Source organism: Cetorhinus maximus, chromosome 18 (genome assembly GCF_964194155.1).
Source record: "Cetorhinus maximus chromosome 18, sCetMax3.hap1.1, whole genome shotgun sequence".
Lineage (NCBI taxonomy): Eukaryota > Metazoa > Chordata > Chondrichthyes > Lamniformes > Cetorhinidae > Cetorhinus > Cetorhinus maximus.
The window spans coordinates 40,065,666-40,089,872 of NC_135896.1; the positions used below are offsets into that span (position 1 = coordinate 40,065,666).

At 42.8% G+C, this 24,207-nt stretch overlaps 1 protein-coding gene across 1 annotated transcript in view; it reads left to right on the forward strand.

The window, feature by feature from the left end:
- The window catches only part of LOC144693089 (60 kDa lysophospholipase-like), a 126,191-nt gene that overhangs the window by 76,955 nt on the left and 25,029 nt on the right, over positions 1–24,207 (forward strand). The window contains 7 exon segments of the mRNA XM_078562473.1: positions 320–388; positions 391–431; positions 5,219–5,404; positions 8,353–8,466; positions 11,927–12,046; positions 12,308–12,403; positions 17,661–17,824. Coding sequence (XP_078418599.1) covers positions 320–388; positions 391–431; positions 5,219–5,404; positions 8,353–8,466; positions 11,927–12,046; positions 12,308–12,403; positions 17,661–17,824 — 790 coding nt within the window.

Below are 24,207 nucleotides of genomic sequence, written 5' to 3' on the forward strand. Positions count from 1 at the left end.
CTCCCCCTCCCCATCCCCCTCCTTCCCCCTCTCTCTCTCTCCCCCTCTCTCTCTCTCTCCCCCTCCCCCCCTCTCTCTCTCTCTCCCCCTCCCTCCCCCTCTCTCTCTCTCTCTCCCCCCCTCCCTCCCTCCCTCCCTCTCTCTCTCTCTCTCTCTCTCTCTCTCTCTCTCTCTCTCTCTCTCTCTCCCCCCCCCTCCCTCCCCCTCTCTCTCTCTCTCCCTCCCTCCCCCTCTTTCTTTCTAAGTAATTAGTGCAATTTTTTTCTTTCTGTTTTTTTAAGCTGCAAGTGCAGTGAAATTATGTTTGTTTTCTTTATAGTCAACTGGGACACTGTCTGGAGACCAAATGCAACTAAAAAGTTCATGGTGCACACCGATATGAATCGAAATGTGGATTGATCAGGTTATTCCCAGGAATCACTCTTGCCACGGTAACTAATTAAAGATTATTGAATGATCAAAATGGATTTGAAATTACAGGCTGAATTTTTCCCTTCAAGACTGGAGTTAGGAATGTCATGATCCCATCTCCTGAGTAATGATGCACGCCCAACATATTTTCACCCCACTGAGTTGGGGCAGGCTGGAGTGGTGTTGGCCTCTTCCACAGCAGGCCCCAGGCAGAAACAGAGATGGGTGGATACCGAGGCAGGCAAATTAGAAGACTCTCCTCCATTACCTGGGACATCGGCCCAGTTCTGCAGATAAATATGAGGCACCCTTACCTGGTATGTTCCCTCACCCATCCCCATGCCCTACCCCCCACCCCCAAACCCCTCATGGGCCTCCATATTCCACAATTGCTTTCCATGCCCTCGTATCACCCCTCATTTAACCCCCACCACTCAGCCAATGCCCACTCATCCAGTATCTACTATGTTCAGAACTCTTGAGCCCTGCAATAACATTGGGAAGTCTTTGAGGTACTCAAAACTGTAAAAATAAACAGTCATTCAAAGCCACTTCAAAAAAAGCCACAATTCTATTATGTAGTTATAAAACCATCTAGATAAACAAATTAATTGTCCCCTTGACAGCTTTATCAACAACCTCTGCTGAGCTAAATCCATTATTGGGGTTTGGAGCTTTGCCAAGCATTCATAATGAGATTCCATTTCACAACTGTATAAACAAAACCTCCAGACCTGTATACATTTAAGATTTGAAGTCACTCAAAGAACTCAGACACCTGTTCAAGGTTTGAAGCAGGGAAACAGCAACCTGAGCTGTTCAATGAAAAGACTAAATTACAGGGGACAATTAACAGTCAAATCTGAATAGCAATATTCAGTGCAGAAGAACAGTTTACCCAGTGGATAATGTACTCTAATGCATCTGAAGACTTACAACTTTCACAATGCTGGCCATTTTAATGATCACTTACCTTATAAGAACAAAGTTCTATCATCAATCACTGCATTAAAGACATACTTAACTTATCATATAGCAATTAATTATGACATGTGAAGTTTGCAGCACCTTTTGAAGTCAAAAGGTTCCTGACTCCAGACTAGGGTTCCCCCATGATTTACAACACCTCTGGTGTATACCACATTGCTTTCAGGAATGGGCGCAACTCCATGAAAATTGCTGGATGTCTGAAATGCCCAGCTCCACTATGGAGCTGACAGGGTTGTGACTATAGCATGCGGGTCTGCAGCCCCACACCTTTATCCCACACTGCTGATAAATGGCTGTCAGCAGGAATGCGGGCAGGAATTCTAGAATCGGGTCCCGTCTGGCATTTTTAAAGCCTGCCCGCCGTGGATTGGCTCTGCCTCAGGACAGGAAAATCCTGTTCTACATATTAGAGTTAATAACAGGCATAAGTAATATATTTGTACTTTTAAAGTGGTGGTGACAGGAACAATTGCAAAAGGTCTGGTATTGGTAACACCAATGTAAGATATGATATAGAAGTGACAAAAAACTATTTGAAAGTAAGCAAAATGGCTTTGCATTGAAATGACACAAAGAAATGTGTATGGAAGTTGGATGAACTGGGCCAAGATTTACAAAATCTGGTGAGCAGAATACAAAACTATAAGAATTCAGGTCGACACCCTTGAGTTACTACCTTTCTTAATATATAATTCTGCATCAATTTTTAAAAGAGGTCAATTATCTAATTGAACTGTCATAAAAATATTTAATTGTTTTCTATATTAATTTTTGATTGCAGCAAAAACAATTGAAAAGGTTTGTTATATAAACTTGTTGCTTGGACTTGACAAAACAGCTGATGTTTTTGCAACAATATTCGGGAGTAAGCTTATTCCAAAGCTCTGCTGCTGTCTTTCAGCTATACCCATGCAAAATCATCTCCAAAGAATGCACATCTTTTTCAATTAATTTGAATGAAATTTGCATCTGAGCCCCTTAGTTGTGTAATTACAAAATTGATGTGGCAACAGAATAAACAGCTGTTTTTAAGGTGCTTCCTCATATGGAGGGAACACCATTAAGCAAGATCATACTCTGTGCCAAATGGCAGGTTGCATAACCTCACTGGTAGAGGCCTGGGAATAGGACACTGAATGGGCACGAGGGAGTCTTGAGACTTGCAATTTTGGTAGAAAGGGAGGGTGCATCCTAGGAAAATCATTGAGCAAGAAGGGGAATGGCAACATCTGAATCTGCCAGTTATCCACCCATGTACATTTTGACCCAAATTTCAATGAGGGTGGGGTGGGTGGAGGTAGACAACTTTTCCACTTGTCCCTCTGAAGTCTGCTGTTAGCTTTGAGGAGTGGGGAGCCTAAGGGACATTCTCGGGCAAGTAGGAAATTCCAGCCAGTGTTTCCATTAGGCTCCAAACACCAGTGGGAGCAAAGCCGAAGAGGACTCGGTTATCAGTATTGTTCCCCTGCAGGAATAAATAATTTTGTACTCTTTAATCTTTGACCCCGTAAGGGCCTCTTGCTCCCTGCAGAGTGCTGTGATGGGGTATGTGGCTACATATCCACCCATTCCAGTTATATAAATAGGAACATAAGAGCAGGAGTAGGCCATTTGGCCTGTCGAACATGCTCTACCATTCATTTAGATCATGCCTGATCAACTACCACCTTCCTGTGCTATCTGCACATCCCTTGATGTCATTAGTATCCAGAAATCCATCGATGTCTGCCTTGAACGTGCTTAATGATTGAACTTCCACAGGCCTCTGGATAGAGAATTCCAAAGACTCACCACCTTTTGAGTGAAGAAGTTCCTGCTCAGCTCAGTCTTAAATGGCCTGCTCCTTATTCTGAAACTGTGTCCCCTGGTTCTAGAGTCCCCTGGGTGAAGGGGATCATCCTATCCAAATTTACCTTGCTACACCCTGTAAGACTTCTGTACGTTTCAATGAGATCACCTCTCGTTCTTTGAAACTCTGGAGAATACAGTCCAGTTTCCTCAATTTCTTCTCAAGACAATCCCGCCATCCCAGGGATTAGTCTGGTGAACTTTCCTTGCACTCCCTCTATGGCAAGTATATCCTTCCTTAGGTAAGGAGACCAAAACAGTATACAGTACTCCAGGTGCGGTCTCAACAAGGCTGTATACTATTGCAGCGAAACATATTTACTCCTATACTCAAATCCCTTGCAATGAAGGCCACAATACCATTTGCCTTCCTAATTGCTTGCTGCACCTGCATGCTAGCTTTTAGTGACTCATGAACAAGGACACCCAGGTCCATTTGGACATCAACACTTCCCAATCTCTCTCCATTTAAGAAATACTCTGCCTTTTCTGTTTTTTCTGCCAAAGTGGATAACTTCACACACATTCATATTATATCCCATCTGTCATGTTCTTGTCCATTCACTTAGCCCAAGTCCCCTTGAAGCCCCCTTGCATGCTCCTAACAACTTAAATGATCCCATACCTGGAATCTGGAATGAGGTCAATGCAGGTGGCCTGCAGTTCTGCACTATACTTGCAACAATGAACCAAAGACCCCAAAATTTCCAGGTCATCAAGTCCATGGTTGTCATTCAATTTCCGGTTACACAGGAAAAATTGATAATAGCTGGATGGCTACAGGTTTCTCAAAGTGCAAATGTTCTTATTGATTGATGTAAGGACTTCACAAAATGAATCCATGCTTATGATAATTGAAGTTGCTGAGGCATTGCCACTTTTACTGCTTTTGGCATCTATTCCACACCTTGATCAATATGTCCTACATAAGAGTATATTACTTTAGAGCTATTCTATTTTAATGATCATATTGACCATGAAATTGTGGGAATCACTTACAAACAGCATCTGAAGTATGAGTATGTAGTGTAGATTAGGTATAGTGTGAGCTGTTGACTGAGCCTTTTTTGTATTTGTTCATGGGTTGTGAGTGTCACAGGCAGGGTCAGCATTTATTGCCCTTAAGCAGGTGGTAGCGAGCCACCTTCTTGAACCATGCAGTCCATGTGGTGTAGGTACGTCCATAGTGCTGTTTGTGAGGGATTTCCAGTGACCGTGAAGGAACAGTGATATAATTCCAAGTCAGGATGGCAAGTGAGAGGAACTTGCACGGGGTGATCCTGTGCATCTGGTGCTATTGTTCTTCCAGATGGTGGAGGTTGCTTGTTTGGAAAATGTTGTGAAAGGAGTCTTGGTGAGTGGCTACATTGCATTTTGTAGGTGATAAACAATGGTGCCACTGTCTGCTGGTAGTGGAGGTTGTAAACATTTGAGGTAGTGGATAGGATGCCGATCAACAGGCTACTTTGTATTGGGTGATGTTGAGCTTGTTGTTGGAACTACATTCATCCGGGCCAAAATGCTGGAACTCCCTTCCTAACAGCACTGTGGGTGTACCTACAAGGACTGCAGCAGTTCAAGGAGGCAGCTCACCACCACCTTCTCAATGGCAACTAGGGATGGGCAATAAATGCTGGCCCAGCCAGTGAAGCCCACATCCCGTGAATGAATTAAAAAAAAAATCACACACCTGACTTGTGCTTTATAGATGGTGGGCAGACTTTGGAGAATCAAGAGGTGAATTCCCAGGCTCTGACCTTTTTTACGACATGAACTTTCTGCCGTCATCTTAATTGTGCAGATAAGATTTAATTTTACTTTCCAAGGATTAATTTAGTGGTTAAGAGTGAAAACTTCATTTAGATTTTACAATTGTTTTGATGCAGTCGAGTTCAGTAATGCTGAAAGACATAGCAAGAAATCTGTATTATGAAGTTTGTGTCCATTTATAGCTACATTTTCTTTTCAGGTGCGAGCATTTCTGCAACCACCAATGGAAGGAATTGTATTGGAGACCTATGGAACAGGGAACGCTCCAGATAATCGTCCTGATATATTGGAGGAGTTTAAGAAAGCTGTTGATCGTGGAGTGTTGATAATAAATTGCACTCAGTGTTTGAGGGGCTCTGTTAGTCAATCATATGCAACAGGGAAGGTGAGTCACTGATCTTAAATATTACGGCTAGGATTTTCCATTGCTGTGCCCTCCAGAACAGGATTTTTCATCTATTCATTTTAATGGGTAGAACATCAGCTGGGGAGCACAGGGGTAGATATTGTTGTCCATCGATCATTATTTGCTCCTCCAAAGGTTGATTGAATTAGAAAATGGTTTTCTGTTTTTTAAAGATTAAATAAGTCTGCACCATGGTTCTTTAAGTAACTGAACATTATGACCTGGGCTTTTCTCTGGGCTGTGGTGGCAGAGGGAGTGAGGCAGACAAAGCAAGCAATTCTGCCGCCTTCTGAGATGTTAACCTTGACCACATGGGTTTTCCAACCCTGGGATTATCACCATGCTGGAGGTAGCTCCCCTGTCATGCCAGTAAGAATAGAAGGGTGAAGCTACAGCACCCACCAGTGGTGGAAGCTGTTGGCACACTCTTGTGTCTGAGTCAGAAGACTCTAGGTTCATGTACCACTCCAGGTCATGAGCACAAAAACCAAAGCTGAAACCCCAGTGCTATACTGTCAGGTGCCATTTTTCGGATGAAAAGTTGATCAGTGGCCCAGTCTGCCCTTTTGGGTGGATGTAAAAGATCCCAAGGCACTATTTTGAAAAACAGCAGAAGTGTTACCTAGTGTTCTGGCCAATATTTATCCCTCAGTCAACATCACAAAAAACGGTTATTTGATCATTATCACATTGCTGTTTGTAGGAGATTGCAATAAGCAACTTGGCTGCTACATTTCCTACATTCCAACAGTCACAACACTTCAAAAGTACTTTTAAATTGCACTTGGGGTTCTTTGTACCCCAATTTGTTTATTACAAGTGACCAACTACCTGAAGCAGGCAGTTACTCCAGCATGGGAAGATGGTGGCATTGTGGTAATGTCGCTGGACCAGTAATTCAGAGGCCCAGGTTAATGCTACAATGTGCTTGCACACAAACGGGAGAGAGCTCACCGTGAGTGAGATACAGCCAGAGTGAGTGTGCGTATTGGCAATTTGGTGCACTATGGGAATTCGGTGCATAGGGGAAGAGGTGCTCTTTACATTTTTTCTTGGATATCCAACTTCTTAAATCTTCAGAGAGTAGTCTTGCCCTGCTGCAGCAGTAGAGGCTACAAGGGAAAGGAATGACTGGTAAGTAGTGGGTCAGGTCGGGTAAGTATTTGCTACTTTAATCGCTTATAGTTTAAGGTCTTTTTGTGGTTTATAGTTTGTATATTCTATAGTAACGAAGATCAGGAAAGAAGGGCCCTAGAGTAATTGATTTAAAAGGTTTAATTTAAAGGGATAAGTCATGGCAGGAGAGCTCAAAGCCGTGGTGTGCTTCTCGTGCTCCATGTGGGAAGCCGGGGACATTTCCAGTGCTCGGGACCAGCATGTGTGCAGGAAATGTGTCCAGCTCCTGGAAGCTCTAGTTTCAGAGCTGGAACGGCGGCTGGGGACACTCATGGAGCATCTGTGAGTCTGAGAGCATCGTGGATAGCACAGTTAGAGAGGTGTCCGCACCACAGCTGAAGGGACTTGCGGAAGGAAGGGAATGGGTGACCACCAGGCAGTCCAAGAGAAACAAGCAGGTAGTTCAGGAGTCTCCTGGGGTCCCGCTCGCAAATCGGTATTCCATTTTGGAGGCTGATGAGGGCGCTGGTTCCTCCAGGGAGTGCAGACAGAGCCAAGCTTCTGGCACCATAAGCAGCCTGTCTGTATCGGAGGGAAGGAAAGCAATAGTAATAGGGGATTCTATAGTCAGGGGAACAGATAGGCGCTACTGTGGCCGTCAACGTGACTCCAGGATGGTATGATGCCTCCCTGGTGCCAGGGTCTGGGATGTAACTGAACAGCTGCAGGGCATCCTGAAGGGGGAGGGCGATAAGGCAGAGGTCATGGCACATGTTGGTACCAATGACATAGGTAGAAAGAGGAATGAGGTCTTGCATCAAGAATTCAGGGAGTTAGGCAGTAGACTAAAAAGCAAGACCTCTCGGGTTATAATCTCTGGATTACTCCCAGTGCCACGTGCTAGCGAGCTCAGAAATAGGAGAATAATGCGCTGGGTTCAAATCCTGCCACAGTAGCTGGTGGAATTTAAACGCAATTAATAAGTTCAATTAATTTTTAAAATCTGCAATTGAAAGCCAGTATCAGTAATGGTGACTGTGAAACTATCATCAATTGTTGTGGAAACCCATCTGGTTCACTAATGTCCTTTAGGGAAAGCACTCTCCATCCTTACCTGGTCTGGCCTACATGTGACTTCAGACCCACAATGTGGTTGACTCTTAACTGCTCTCGAGGGCAATTAGGGATGGGCAACAAATGCTGACTTTGCCAATGATGCCCACATCCTATGAAAGAATAAATTTTTAAAACAAGTTCTAAAGCCCCTAGCCAAGATGTTGGAGGCAAGAGCATTGGTGAGAGTGACAACTTCGTTTCTGGGTCACTTCTGCCCCATTTATGCTTGATGAAGGGTAATAATATCAGCTGTAATTCGGCTTAATCAAATGTGTTGATCACAGAACTGCTATTACCTTGATTCCTGTTTTCAACTACCTGTCAATTAACGAAAAAGTAAAATTATTACCAGTTAAAAGAATTCTTCAGCTGCTCCGTTGGCACAACCATTTAAAAGATGGTTGGGTGGAGCAGAATGCACTCCCGTGTTCCTGTTTTGTCTGTGGCTTGATGACACAAGGTACACCATTGAATCTGTCACTCCAGCTGATTACAGGACCAGATGCAACAGAGAATTGGCTCTAAAATTATCTTAAGTTCAGTCGCTCTGTGTTGAACTTATCTAGCATTAATTCCAAGAATTTATACTTACAGGCCTATATTTCAATCTCTTTCAGACTGATTTCATCATGTGCTCTTAATTCCTCTTATTTTAGCTGAAACTTGTTTTAAGTCCCGTGAACTTTCGATTTCAGGCTCTCACTGACGTAGGACTCATTCCCGGATGTGATATGACACCTGAAGCTGCTTTGGCCAAACTGTCCTATGTACTGGGTAAGACTGAACTGAGTATACAGGAGAAGAGGAAGGTAATGTGTTTCAATCACAAAATAATGTTCCAGTGCTGTGCGCACACATACTTTCTAAAAGCTTACTTTTTAGCTCTGATGAGCAGGCATCTCCCTCAAAGGATTTGCACCATATTTTTCTTGAGCTGTTCACTGCAAGGACTGTCCAATAGCTCACTGGTAAATATCTTTTCCCTTCCATCCCTGCGCTGAAACACCTTGGGCTGGATTGTCCCTGTTGGCTTCTGAACACTTCTGTCAGGCTGAAATGTGGGTCAGAAGTCCGTATTCGTGGGATTCTCCCTGGGACAGCCAATTAACCGCCAAAGGGTGGATTTGCCATCCTATTAAGTGCAGGCTCTTGAAGCAGGAGGGCCTATCAGAGGCTTTCCAGCTAGAAAGGAGCATTCATTACAATATAAGCTAAGTGAAGGTGAGGGTGCTTAAAATGGAGGTGCCCTCTCTCCAACTGTTTTAAATTTAAAACATAAAAATGGCTATTTCAGCCAGACTTCTACTATGGAGGGGGTGCCCCTCCATACGATGGCCTGTGGCTGCAGTGGCATTCAGGCAGGCAGAGAGGTCTCCTAGACCTGCATGGAGCGCAGGTCTGCTGCCAAGAGGCCGTCTCCAAGCATGAAACTACTGGAAAATCCCAGCCAACCTCCTTGAATTGACCTTAATTAACTGTTAACAAATTGGATCAGCCACCACCCATCTCACCTCCACAAAAATGGCCCTGGGGTAGATTGGACCGGTACGCAGGCTGATGGAACTAATTTTATCACTCATCTGCCTCTGATCCCTGCCCCAATGGCACCTAAAAATCGAGCCTGTAGTCTGGTATTGGCAATAACCGAACAAGATAAGAACCTGGCATATGATATGTCACAGGACATGTTCGTGTATAATGTTACAGAGCACTGTATAGGGATGGGTAATAAATGCTGGCCTGGCCAGTGATACCCACATCCCATGAACAAATTAAAAAAAAAACTGTCACCTACATTGTATGTTTCTGTCCCTGGAGAATTGATCTGTGTGAGGAGGAGGGCGGCTTTCATTTAGAATCACATAGTGACCTGGAATTTCTTTAAATGGAGTAGACATAGGAGCTGGAGTGGCTCAGTGGGTAGTTTTCCTGCCTCTGAGCCAGAAGGCCCCAGGTTCAAGTGCCACTTCAGGACTTGTTGGTCATGAAAGAACCCAGCCGCTGGTGCAGACAGACCAGTGTGCATTGACCCCAGCCTAGATAAATGAGGAGGGTTAGCTGTAGGAAGGGCACCCAGCTGTAAAACCCCCCTCCAAATCTAAAAGTGTGATAGTTGAAATGAGGAACGATCAACCAGCGTTCTAGTGACCCCATTTAATATGGGGGAAAAGCTGAAAGATGAAGGAAGGAAGGGGGGGTGCAGCAAGTTATGCCAGAGTTCAGTGCAAGTTTACAGGAAACTTAAGCTAATAATATATTTATTTATAGTTAAACAACACTATAAAAGTTTAGTGACACACTGTAACCTCTCCAGTCCTGAATGCGTGGGACCAAGTCGTTGCTGAATCTCAGAATTTTCTGAATTATAGAATGACATTAGAATGCTGAACCACAACTGTGTGAACTGGAAAACATCGTAGATATAAATATTTACCTGAAACATAAAACACTCTTAAAGCAGTGATAAAAATGGTTTTACTTATCCAAATACTGTATCTTCCGTGTTTCCTATCCCAAAGTGCTGTACTAAAATGATGTCAGTGACATCGAGGGAGCAGGCATTTATTCTATACTGGGAATTGCTAGGTCCTACTCAGAAAAATTTCAGACAACTGGTGTTCCTGGACAATAGATTTCCAGAATGGAGAGATTACAATGTCTAAATGTCTCTGCAGAGTCAATAAATAACCTTGATTTCTGGTGTGGCAAATTCATTTAGCTCTGTTTTAGCATAAGCCTTCATGTATTAGCATATTGTATTGTCATAAAAAGGCATATCTTTAGGGAGTGAAATTGAACTTTTTCTCTGATGAAATTCTGCATTTCCAATGAATTCAGTTGTAGTCCCTTATCTCTTTTACCTGTCGCTTCAGTTGATTCCCTTTGGAGGAAAATTTTTTACAAAACTTCAAGTATATAATTGAGAAGAGAGAAACGTGTGTAGAAATTCCTTTCACGTGAAGAGAATACGACTATTAATTAAATCAAAGGAAAAAAATCTTTGATTTTCTGATCCAAATGTACAATCTGATCTTTAAGTGAATGAAATGAGCTACTAGTTGTAGCGGTGTACTTGGAGTATTTAAAGCATATTATTGTGTTTGGGTGGAAAGGATGACCTGAGTGCACCAGGTAGAGGAAAATCAAATGGGAATGCATGAGAAACAGGACTGGACAAATTTTAGTTGGTGTAAGTTTATGGGTGGAAAATTAAAAGGGTTTTGGTAAACATGTACAGTTCTCCTCACTTGATTTTCTTTGGTTGATTTACACTCAAGTATCCATGCCCAAGAGGAAAATCTGCCTCGTCATGTGTGGGGAAGTTCCTGTGACAAACATAATGGACTGGAATTTGTTGGAGCAGCAGTTTCATAGCATGTCTGGTTGATCAGACTTTTTCCTGCACCCTTGGCTGAAAAAATTTTCAATCTGTTAAGTTGCTGGAATTGTGAGCCAATAACAGCATGGCAAAAGCAACTGGGACCTTGGTAAACAATGGGACAACAGAATATTTTTGTAAGCAATGGGATTTAAGGATTGAGAAATAAACAAGACAAGGAGGGTGAATTAGAGTGGATGATATCAATGTCAAACCAGGTACAGGAAAAGATATGAAAAGATGCAAAGGAGGATTGGATTAAAGGCGAGAAGAAAGGCAAAAAGGAAAAGAAAACTAAGATTGAAAAACTTAAAATTTGACATTTTTAAAATCCCCAACAAGTATTCACTACCTGAAGAAATGAGACTCCAAATTTTTAATTGTTCACTCTCCAGGAGAGGGAGGTTGATTGGCAGTCATTAACAATTATATTTTGTTAATAGGGCACTTCAACTGTTAATTACTAGACTTGATTTTCTGTAGCGTGTTTAAAGGGCAAATGCAACAACTTCATGAAATTCATGGGTAGGTTCAGGATGAGGTGCTGTTTTCATAAAGCTAAAAGTAGCTGAAATTGTCCAGCCAACTTGTTGCGATTCATAATTCATGAGGCATACTTTCCTCACCATAAGTTGTTGGGAGATTTGCACATTAATAATGGTGTTCATCGTTCACATGCCATTATTTTCTCAATTTTGGTCTGATATTTTTGTCCAGTTTGAAATGTTAATTGCTTGGCATTCACTTAACCATATTTGTATAACTTAATTGCATTGAACACACCTTTAATAGATGTTGCAAACAATTGAGTGTTTTAATTTGAGACTTTAACTTGAATGTTGCAAAATCACAATTATGCAACTAATAGGATTTATTTCACTTTCTCCCAGATGCTGTCTGAAAACCTGAGAGGAGAAATGAGTGCAGCACTTGGGGAGGCAAAGATTTCTCTTCGAGACAGTCGATTTATTCAAGCAATTGCCAGATCTCTCAGTGTCAGCTGCAAAGAGGTAAACGTTATAGTCCAGATGCTGTAACGGACTATAGTTATAAAATTGACCCTGCTATTTGACATTCTTAATATTTTTTTAAACCCCTTAAAAACTGCACTGCTTTTGTGGCAAAATGATCAGATCAGGAACTTCTAGTTCATATGATTATTAATATATTGTACTGCTCTCTAAAAACATATTTAATATTTGAAATTTCTTTTAATCAAAGAATATTGAATGATTTGACATGTAACAAGCTGCTGTTTTTTAAAACAATAGGAACTGGAGGCTATCCGTGATGCTCTGACTCCTTCGTTGGCTTGTGCAGCTGCGAAGGCCGGCGATATTGGTGCATTGGAAGCTATACTCGATATGGTAAAAAAAGAAAACAAAAACAACAATAATACCTGCAAAATCCAAAACAAAACGGAGTGTTGGGGACGCTCAGCAAATTAGACCGCACATGTGGAGAAAACAGGAGATACAAATTTCAGCATGGATCATTTGTGAAAATTGTTCTGACCCAAGGGTCCAAACCCGACTGTTGACTGTTTTCTCCAGCGATACTGTCTGACCCGCTGAGTGTTGCCAGCATTTTCTGTTTGTTTTATGGAATAGAAAGGTTTCACTAGGTGGCTTTGTAATTCCGGAATTTTCCAGTGGATTTTGTAGTTAAAGCTAGCTTCATCACTTAACATCTACAAGACTCAAAACTATTTACATAGAAATCACATTACAGAAACTGGTCATTTGGCCCAAGTAATCTGAGTGTTGTTTATCTCCCCATACAAGCAGTAGGCTGAATCGTGTTTTTACATAGGGCTTTTCCATTGTGGCATGTTGACATTGTTTTTATCTTAAAAGGTGCCTTTAGAAATTGAAGTTAATAGTGTAGAAATTGTGCCATATGCAAGAGTTTTAATATCAACTCTTCCTCTGGAGGTCCCCAGCATCACAGATGCCAGTCTTCAGCCAATTTGTTTCACTCCACATGATAGCAAGAAACGGCTGAAGGCACTGGATACTGCTAAGGCTATGGGCCTTGATAACATTCCGGCAATAATACTGAAGACTTGTGCTCTAGAACTTGCCGCGCCCCTAGCCAAGCGCCCTTGTGCATCTACAACATTGGCATCTACCTGGCTATGTGGAAAATTGCTCAGGTATGTCCTGTACACACACAGCAGGACAAATCCAACCCGGCCAATTACCACCCCATCAGTCCACTCTCCATCATCAGTAAAGTAATGAAAGGGGTCATCAACAGTGCTATCAAGTGGCATTTGCTTAGCAATAACTTGCTCGCTGACGCCCAGTTTGGGTTCCGCCAGGGCCACTCAGCTCCTGACCTCTTTACAGCCTTGGACCAAACAAGGACAAAAGAGCTGAACTCCCGAGGTGAGGGGAGAGTGACTGCCCTTGGCATCAAGGCTGCATTTGACAGAGTGTGGCATCAATGAGCCCTAGCAAAACTGGAGTCAGTGGGAATCAGAGGGAAACCTCTCCATTGGTTGGAGTCATACCTAGCACAAAGGAAGATTGTTGTGGTGGCTGGTGGTCAGTCATCTCAGCTCCAGGACATCACTGCAGGAGTTCCTCGGAGTAGTGTCCTCGGCCCAACCATCGTCCGCTTCTTCATCAATGACCTTCCTTCTATCATAAGGTCAGAAGTGGGGATGTTCACTGATGATTGCACGATGTTCAGCAGCATTCATGACTCCTCAGATACTGAAGCAGTCCATGTCCAAATGCAGCAAGACCTAGACAATATATAGGCTTGGGCTGACAAGTGGCAAGTAACATTCGTGCCACACAAGTGTCAGGCAACGACCATCTCTCAACAAGTGAGAATCCAACCATCACCCCTTGATGTTCAATGGCATTACCGTCACTGAATCTCCCACTATCAACATTGAGGGGGTTACCATTGACCAGAAACTGAACTGCACGAGCAATATAAATACTGTGGCTACAAGAACAGGTCAGAGGCTAGGAATTGTGTGACGAGTAACCTACCTCCTGACGCCCCAAAGCCTGTCCACCATCTACAAGGCACAAGTCAGGAGTGTGATGGAATACTCCCCACTTGCCTGGGTGAGTGCAGCTCCCACAACACTCAAGAAGCTTGACACCGTACAGGACAAAGCAGCCTGCTTGATTGGCACCACATCCCCAAACATTCACTCTCTCCACCACCGACGCACAGTAGTAGCAGTGTGTACCATCTACAAGATGCACTGCAGGGTATTCACCAAGGCTTCTTCTTCGGCACCTTCCAAACCCTTAACCACTACCATCTAGAAGGACAAGGGCAGCAGATAGATGGCAACACCACCACCTGGAAATTCCCCTCCAAGTCACTCAACATCCTGACTTGGAAATATATCGCCGTACCTTCACTGTCACTGGATCAAAATCCTGGAACTCCCTCCCTAACAGCACTGTGGGTGTACTTACACCACATGGACTGCAGCGGTTCAAGAAGGCAGCTCACCACCACCTTCTCAAGGACAACTGAGGATGGGCAATAAATGCTGGCCCAGCCAGTGAAGCCCACATCCCATGAATGAATAATAAGAAAAAACATGTCTCTTTAGTTTGATTACTCTTGGAATTCTGTTCTGGAGCACCTATACACTTTTATAGTATGATCTCGGTAATACTGACACAATCATCTAATGAAAAAATACCAAAAAACAAGTGAACAAAATATATATTAAGCAATCCTTTATCCGTGGTCTTATATGGGCTTCCTAATTCCTGTTAAAAGCTTTAGCACCCATGAGTTTAGGAGGAATAACAGTAAATCAGACTCTGTTCCCAATCCAGATTGCTGTTCAGAAACTTCTGCCAGGAAGTTCCTGCTTGTAGATGTTGGATGAAGATATGATCAGGTTATTACTGTTGAACAGCCTGCCGATACTCCGTCCAGGCTCACGTAAAGGGGCAGAGTCAGTGAGGTACCAGAGAACAGAGCTAGAACTGTAGTTCAGAAGTGCCCAGTGAGGTTGAATATGACACTGAGATTGTGAACTGTCTGGTTCAGCCAGAGACACTGGACATGGAGGCCAATCAGTGGGGACAGCACGGACGTTTTTGGCTTGGATAAAGATGATGACCCCAGTCTTTCCGATGTTCAGGAAACTGGTTCATTCAAGACTTGAGAAAACCACAAACAAGAAAAGTCAATTTGGTTCATCAAGCACACTTCTCACTTTAGCCCCCTGAAGGACAGTTCTTCGTAAACAAGTCCTCATCTTTGAAGATAATCCAGGGAACTGCTAATACTTATTTATTTATTGTCATATCTAACCCTAGTCTCTTGCTCCCAAGTCAACATTTGTTCCCAGCCCAGGCAGCAGTAGATTGTCTAACATGAAGTTTGTGATTATCTTAGGTAATACCCATCTCTATAATATCCACTCCTCTTCCCAGCTATGTATTTATTCAGTTCTTAAAGGAGTCAAACAGCATACATCTGCTTTTGCCCGTTCAATATTTATGCTGTTTGCTTGGAACTAAGTTACTTCTGATCACTGGTCTCACGTGTAGCTTGCTTATTTTAAACTGGTATACAAATGTTGTCTTCAAGTATAAAACAGATGAATCAGCATCTGAAAGATAAAGATGCTTTCTGGTTGAATTCCATCCAAATTTTAACCAATCTTTTTCCTTCATAAACTTCACTTGAAGGGTATTTGTGGATTTACTGTTATTATTTCAGGTTGACAGCACAAAGTTAGTTTATATCTATTTTTTCATCCTATTCTTCCCATCTCAAAGGTAGATGTAAATGCATTAGAAGCAGTTCAGAGAAGGTTTACTAGACTACCAGGAATGGGCAGGTTGTCCTATGAGGAAAGGCTGGACAGGTTAGGCTTGTATCCACTGGAATTTAGAAAAGTAAGAGGCGACTCAATTGAAACCTATAAGATCCTGAGGGGCCTTGACAGGTTGGATGTGGAGAGGATGTTTCCTCTTGTGGAAGAATCTAGAACTAGGGGTCACTGTTTAAAAATAAGGGGTTGCTCATTTAAGACAGATGAGGAGAAATTTTTCCTCTGAGGATTGAGAGTATTTGGAGATCTCTTCCTCAAAAGGCAGTAGAAGCAGAGTCTTTGAATATTTTTAAAGCAGAGTTTGATAGATTCTTGATTAACAAGGGGATGGAGGTTATTGGGGATAGACAAGAATGTGGAGTTGAGGTTTCATTTGGATCAGCCATGATCTTATTGAATGGCAGAGCAGGCTTGAGGGGCCGAGTGGCCTACTCCTGTTCCTAATTCGTATGTTCGTATGTAGATATGTTTAGAGTCAGATTGTCTAACTCCTCATTCATCTTGTGTGATTTTGTACAATGAGTACGAATAGGCTATTCAGGCATTGAATGCGTCACATTCGAGCTCAATTCTGTACTCAACTAGAGATCAGACTTACACGTTAACCTGCAGGAATCATGGGTTAGCGATCAAAAGCAGATAGGGTTGGATGAATTACAGTGGGAGGAGGGTAGTGTGAAGCATAAATACCAACCGTTTGGTCCGAATGGCTGTTTCTCTGCTGCAAATACTAAGTCAGCCTTGGCTAGTTTTTCCACTCTTCAGTTCAGGACGAATGAGACCAATTCAGTGTCCCAGCAGATTCATGTCAGGAGATAACATTCCCTAACACTTGTGTGGCATGAATGAACATCTCCAACAAGAGAGAATCCGACCATCTCCCCTTGTCATTCAATAGCATTATCATTGCTGAATCCTTCACGATCAACATCCTGGGAGTTCCCATTGACCAAAAACCGAACTGGGCTAGCCATATAACTGCTGTGGATACAAGAGCAGGTCAGAGGCTGGGAATTCTGCAGCGAGTAACTTTCCTCCTGACTCCCCAAAGCCTGTCCACCATCTACAAGGCACAAGCCAGGAGTGTGATGGAATACTCTCCACTTGCCTGAATGAGTGCAGCTCCAACAACACCTGGAGCTTGACTCCATCCAAGACAAAGCAGCCTGCTTGATTGGCACCCCATCCACCACCTTCAACATCCACTCGCTCCACCACCAATGCCAGTGGCAGCAGTGTGTACCATCTACAAGATGCACTGCAGGAATTCACCAAGACTTCAACAGCACCTTCCAAACCTGCAACCTCTACCACCTAGAAGGACAAGAGCAGCACATGCATGGGAACACCACCACCAGCAAGTTCTCCAAGCCACACACCATCATGACTTGGAAATATATCGCCATTCCTTCAATGTTGCTGGGTCAAAATCCTGGAACACCCTCCCTAACAATACTGTGGGTGTACCTACACCACATGGTGTGGAGCAGTTCAAGAAGGCAGCTCACTACCATCTTCTCAAGGGCAATTAGGGATGGGTAATAAAAATGCTGGCTTAGCCAGCGACGCCCACATTCCGTGAAAGAATAAGAAAAATCAGGCAGGGAACTGAACCTTGGGCCTCGAGTCAGTACAGGTAGTTATAACAACACAGGGTGCACTTAATTTTTTCCTGTTAGGTGTTACTCTTTGTTTCAACGGTAATTCTAAAATAAGATTATAGAGGTTTTCCAAGAGCAAACCTGGAATTCACTTCTTTCTGATGCTGATTTAAAAAAACACCTGCCTTTCAGGGCGGCAACCTGTGCAGTGAGGATTATGATGAACGAACCCCACTCCATGTAGCAGTTTGTGAGGGACACCTAGAAGTTGTGAAGTACCTGCTCAGCCGTGGAGCCACTGTTTATGCCAAAGATCGGTATGGAGATACACCACTGAAGAATGCAGTGAAATTCAGGTACACGGTGTTTGGAGGAACTAAACAAGTTACTGTAAGTCACATCCTTTGAAATGTAACTCATTAGTGGAAATTTATGAACATATGAACAAGGAGCAGGAGTAGGCCATTCGGCCCCTCGAGCCTGCTCCGCCACTTAATCAGATCATGATCTGATAGTAACCTCAAATCTGCATCCCGCCTATCCTTGATAACCTGTCACCCCCTTGCTTACCAAAAATCTATCCACCTCTTAAAAATATTCAAAGACACTGCTTCCACCGTCTTTTCAGGAAGAGAGTTCAACCGTCGGGAGAGGGAATTTTGCCTCATCTGTTTTAAATGGGCAACTGCTTATTTTTAAACAGTGACCCCCTAGTTCTAGATTCTCCCACAAGAGAAAACACCCTCTCCACATCCACCCTGTCAAGACCCCCCAGGATCTTAAAAGCTTCAATCAAGTCGCCTCTTACTCTCTTCTAAACTCCAGCAGATACAAACCTAGTCTGTCCAACCTTTCCTCATAAGACAGCCCACCCATTCCAGGTATTAGTCTGGTAAACCTTTGCTGAGCTGCTCCCAATGCATTTACATCCTTCCTTAAATAAAGCGACCAATACTGTGCACAGTACTCTAGATGTGATCTCACTACTGCTCTGTATAATTGAAGCATAACCTCCCTACATTTGTATTCAATTCCCCTTGCAATAAATGATAACATTCTATTAGCTTTTCTCATTAATTGCTATACCTGCATACTAGCCTTTTGTGATTCATGCACTAAGACGCCCTGATCCCTCTTCATCTCAGAGCTTTGCAGTCTCTCACCATTTAGATAATATGTTCCTCTTTAATTCTTTCTACCAAAATAGACAATTTCACATTTCCCCATATTATACTCCATTTGCCAGATCTTTGCCCATTCACTCAACCTATCTATATCTTTTTGTAGCCTCCTTATGTCCTCTTCACAACTTACTTTCCTACCCATCTTTGTGCCATCAGGAAATTTGGCAACCATCCTATCCATCCCTTTATCCAAGTCATTTATATAAATTATAAACAGTTGAGATTCCAGCACTGATCCCTGTGACACGTTACTCATTACGTCATGCCAACCTGAAAAAGATCCATTTATGCCTACTCTCTGCTTCCTGTTAGCTAGCCAATCCTCTATCCATGTCAATATGTTGCCCCCTATACCATGAGCTTTTATTTTCCGCAATAACCTTTGATGTGCACTTTATCAAATGCCTTCTGGAAATCTAAGTGCAGTATATCCACCGGTTCCCCTTTAACCACAGCACATGTTACTTCCTCAAAATCCTTCAATAAGTTGGTTAAACATGATTTCCCTTTCACAAAACCATGTTGACTCTGCCTGATAACCTTGAACTTATCCAAGTGCCTTGCTATGGCTTCTTTAATAATAGCTTCTAACTTTTTCCCTACAACAGATTTTAAGCTAACTGACCTGTAGCTTCCTGATTCCTGTCTCCATCCCTTTTTGAATAATGGAGTTACATTTGCTATCTTCAAATCTAATGGGACCTTCCCCAAATTTAGGGAGTTTCAGAAAATAATACCAATGCATCAACTATGTCACAAGTCACTTCTTTTAAGACCCTAAGATGAAATCTATCAGGACCTGGGCACTTGTGAGCCCACAGCTTCAATAACTTACTCAGTACCACTTTTCTGGTGATTGTAATTTTCCTTGAGTTCCTCCCTTCCTGCCATTTCCTGATTTATAGCTGCTTCTGAGATGTTACTTGTATCCTCTATAGTGAAGATTGATGCTAAATACCTGTTCAATTTATCTGCCATTTCCTTGTTTCCCATTATCAATTCTCCAGGCTCACTTTATAGGACCAATGCACATTTTGTTAAAAACTCTTACTAACTGTTTTTACATTTCTGACTAGCTTTCTCTTGTACTATAATTTTTCCCTCCTTATTAATCTTTTAGTCACCCTTTGCTGTTCCTTATTCTGACCTTCCAATCTTCAATGTCCAATCTTCTGACATTCCATCTATCTTTGCACAACTTTTTCTTTACATTTGATACTATCTTTAACCTTTCTAGTTAACCACCTAACTACCTTGGACTTTTTCTTACTCGTTGGAATGTATCTATTCTGTGTATTCTGAAATATCCCCTTAAATGCTTGCTACTGCATCTTTATTGACCTATCCCTTAATCTAATTTGCCAATTCACTTTAGCCAGCTCTGCTTTCATGCCCTCATAATTGCCTTTATTTAAGTTTAAAATACTAGTCTTGGATACACTCGTTTCTCCCTCAAAATGAATGTAAAATTCAATCGTATTGTCGCTGTTACATAGGGGTGCCTTCACTATAAGATCATTAATTAATCCCATCTCATTGCACAATACCAGTCTAGTATAATCTGCTCTCTGGGTTTTGCCCCTATTTCATAAATCATGAGAGTAGTATACCGCAAGAAGCCACGACAGAGACTTTTGGTTCCCAGTAGAGGGGGAGTATATTGTAGTGGCTTGTCACCCTCTATTCCAACCTATACTGACCTTTCAGTGTAGGCTAGTGCCAGCACCCCAGTTATGAACCTCCTTGTCTAGGCCTCCACCTCTGCCAAGGCCTGTTAGAATCCTGGTCTTTGGGGTGCATTTGCCATTTTAACTGCCTAGTCAGCAAATGTGATGATGCAGTGGGTTGACGATAATGGTAGGCTGCTTCATGGCAGCAGCAATCCCACAGAGAGCCCACCATGTATCTGTGTTGAAACCCAAATTAGCTCCCTGGGTTTGGTTGGAAGGACTTGTTGTTTTAAACATGTACGAAACAACTTAGACCATAAGATGTAGGAGCAGAAGTAGGCCATTCAGCCTATCAAGTCTGCTCCGCCATTCAATGAGATCATGGCTGATCTGATAATCCTCAATTCCGCTTTCTTGCCTTTTCCCCATAACCCTTGATTCCTTTACTGATTAAAACTCTGTCTATCTCCACCTTGAATATACATAACAACCCAGCTTCTACAGCCATCTGCGGTTAAAAAATAAACTTTACAGATTGACTACCCTCAGAGAAGAAATCCCTCCTCATCTCTGTTTTAAATGGGCGCACCCTTACTCTGAGATTATGCCCACTGGCCCTAGACTCTCCCACAAGGGGAAGCAACCTCTCGGCATCTACCCTGTCAAGCCCCCTAAGCATCTTATATGTTTCAATAAGATCGCCTCTCATTCTTCTGAACTCAAGAGGCCCAACCTACTCAACCTCTCATAAGAAAATCCCCTCCCCATACCCGGGATCAGCCTAGTGAACCTTCTCTGGACTGCCTCCAATGCCAGTATTTCTTCCCTTAGATAAGGGGACCAAAACTATTCACAGTATTCTAGGTGTGGCCTAACTAGTGCCTTGTATAGTTTTAACAAGGCTTCTCTATTTTTATACTCCGTTCCCTTTAAAATAAAGGCCAGCATTCCATTTGCCTTACCTATTACCTGCTGAACTTGTATGTTAGCTTTTTGGGATTCATGCACAGGGACTCCCAAATCCCTCTGTGCTGCAGCTTTCTTCAGTATTTCTCCATTTAAATAATATTCACTCCTCTACTCTTCTTGCCAAAGTGCATAACCTCTCACTTTCCCACATTATATTCCATCTGCCATATTTTTGCCCACTCGCTTAATCTGTCTATATCCCTCTGTAGACTCCTTGTGTCATCCTCAGCACTTGCCTTCCCACCTGTTTTTGTGTCATCCGCAAACTTGGCGATAGTCCATTCATTTCCCTCATCCACATCATTAATATATATTGTAAATAATTGTGGTCCCAGCACTGATCCCTGTGGCACTCCACTAGTTACAGGTTACCATCCTGAAAATGCCCCCCCGACCCCCGTATCCCAACTCTCTGCCGTCTATTAGCCGGTCCTCTATCCATGCTAATATACAGCCCCCTTTTTTTTCTCAAATATTACCTTTAGTGTCTGCACAACAAGTCCAAATTGGTCAGGTTGTGATGTTAAACTGCAGTTCCAGCTGATTTGATGCACATTTTTAAACTCGGACCACGGGGATCTACGGCTAACCTCCCACAGCTGAACGTGCCTTCAGCTGGGAGAGGGACTCCCTCTATTTTAAAGGGGCCGCCGTGCAACTTGCAGGGCAAGTGATTTGGACTACTTTTTCAAAGTTTGTTGAAGTACTGTGGAGTGCTTTTGAAAATGTTGTAATGAGTTGCTGGATTTAATATAGAGTGTTGCATCCTTACAAGGCAGCAGAGGATTTGGGGCCTATTCACACAAAGACTGCAACAGGTATCAGGGCTGCAACTGGAGTGCCTCTGGGTTAGAAACACAACAGGGCAATGAAACAGAGGCTGCATAGATATGTAGCAACAGCAGGAGGTGTGTGCAAGGCTGGCATCATTGGAAGGTGAGCGAGGGTGAAGTGGACTATCTGAATGTTAGGACTGAGTCCTGACTGCTAGACACTGCTGACGGGTGAGTGATGGGTGCATGGTGTATTTCGCAGCTTGTGAGGTTGTTGGTGTAGCAGGTAGGAGATGAAGATGCATTCACTGTCCTTGATCACCCTTGTGAGACTATTGATATTGCAGCATTGCTGCCAGGTCCATTGGGGTTATTTTGGGCATTGACCTCGCTGGCCATTTGCTGCCATTCTTTTCAAAAGGTGATCCGTCAAGGCTTCCTTGCCTTCCGTTCCCCACCCCCCTCCTTCAAGGAAACATAATCTCTCTCCTCCTGTCGCCCTCCACCAGCAAGGCTTCTGTGCCACATCAGTGGACATAGGAGTTCTTTCTTTTTCCTTGTGCTCCATTTGTGCCATTCCTACTTGCAGCTAGTGTCAGTTCAGGCAATCAGCAGCAGCTTCCCATTAATGAGTACACTTCCACTTAAGAGGGGGCAGGATGGCTGCACTGTGCGTTAATAATGCCTACTGCCAGGCCTTCTGCTGATGCTTAACCCACCAGAGCAATCATTTAAGTGAGTTAATGTGCTGCCTGCCTCAGCAAGAACAGACGTAGGCTGCTCATGCCTGAAAAGGGGCCTAATTGAAGTTTTATCCCAAAATGTTTGAAACAGTGAGATATTGTTGGAGGAAGATAAAGAACTGTTAAAATATTTTGTGTGAGTAATGCCAAAGTACATCAGTGAGGAAACCAACAAGAACTATTTAATAAAAATGCTGCAAAAGACTACTGTAAATTACCTTCTATTCTAATAAATAGAATGTGTCAGGGGACTAAGACCTCACACTATATATTTTGATAAAATATATAGATATCTTCATGGCTAATTTCTAAAAATTTTAATAACTGGACAAAGACCTTAAAATGGCTGAAGCTATGTCTGTCTGTGACACTGAACAGAAGGAACTACCATGGCAATATCGTAGAAACACGTGCCTCACTATCTCTGAAGAGGCACTAACAACCCCTGTGGGCTGTAGAGACCAAATTCAAAGGGAATATGAATTTTATGAGCCAGGCCTGGCCAACCTATTCATCTGCTAGGAAAAAGGACACTATGACCTTCCTTTCAAGTTGTAATGGCTGAAACATTTAACCATTATCAGGAACCCAGATGGGGAATACACATCTTTTGTCAAAGACATTTGTGAAGAGGTGGGAGTCATGTGACATGGAATTTTCTAGCTTATGTAACCAGTAATATTGCCTTGCTGTACTGAAAAATACCTCAGTCTGCCATTTTACCATCTCCAAGCAGCACAGAAAAGTGGCTTTGCCCAGGCCGAATACCTGGCCCAATCTACACTGTTTCTACTGGAACTTCTGTACCATTGCCTAGAAGACTGATTCAACTCTGCATGCCCAGTGCCTCGTGTGAAGTCAACTCCACTGAAAAGGTGAATTATACAGCATTGGTTTTCAACCTACCGACTTCTGTGAAGGAACACCTCATTGGACTTTGATTCTGTACTCTGGACACACGTGAAACTATAATTATTCTCTCTGTGGCCTTTGCCATGTAAACCTTTTTTTTCCTCTATCCCTCTTTTACTGTGTGAGTGCAGGCGGTGCCATAACAACTCCACCCCTCTTTCCCCATCCCCCCGGTGGATTGAGAATGTGCAAAGAAACTAACCCTCTGAGTTCATCATATCTCGAGTTTGTTGTGGGGTTATTAATAGAAAATTGGATCCCACCAAAACTGAGGAGTTGGGGAAACACGCCACTGCTTATAAAGGGGGAAGCAAATCATAACACCTTTCTGGTGACAGGAGAAATCACAGTATTTAAATTAACCCCCCTCCTGTCCATAACACATGTTTGAGATGATTAATAAGGCAACAGCACATTTTGAATATTTAGAAGCACAGAATCAAAATTCAAATCAGTTCAATCTGATGCTTGAAGCCTGTCAATCCCCA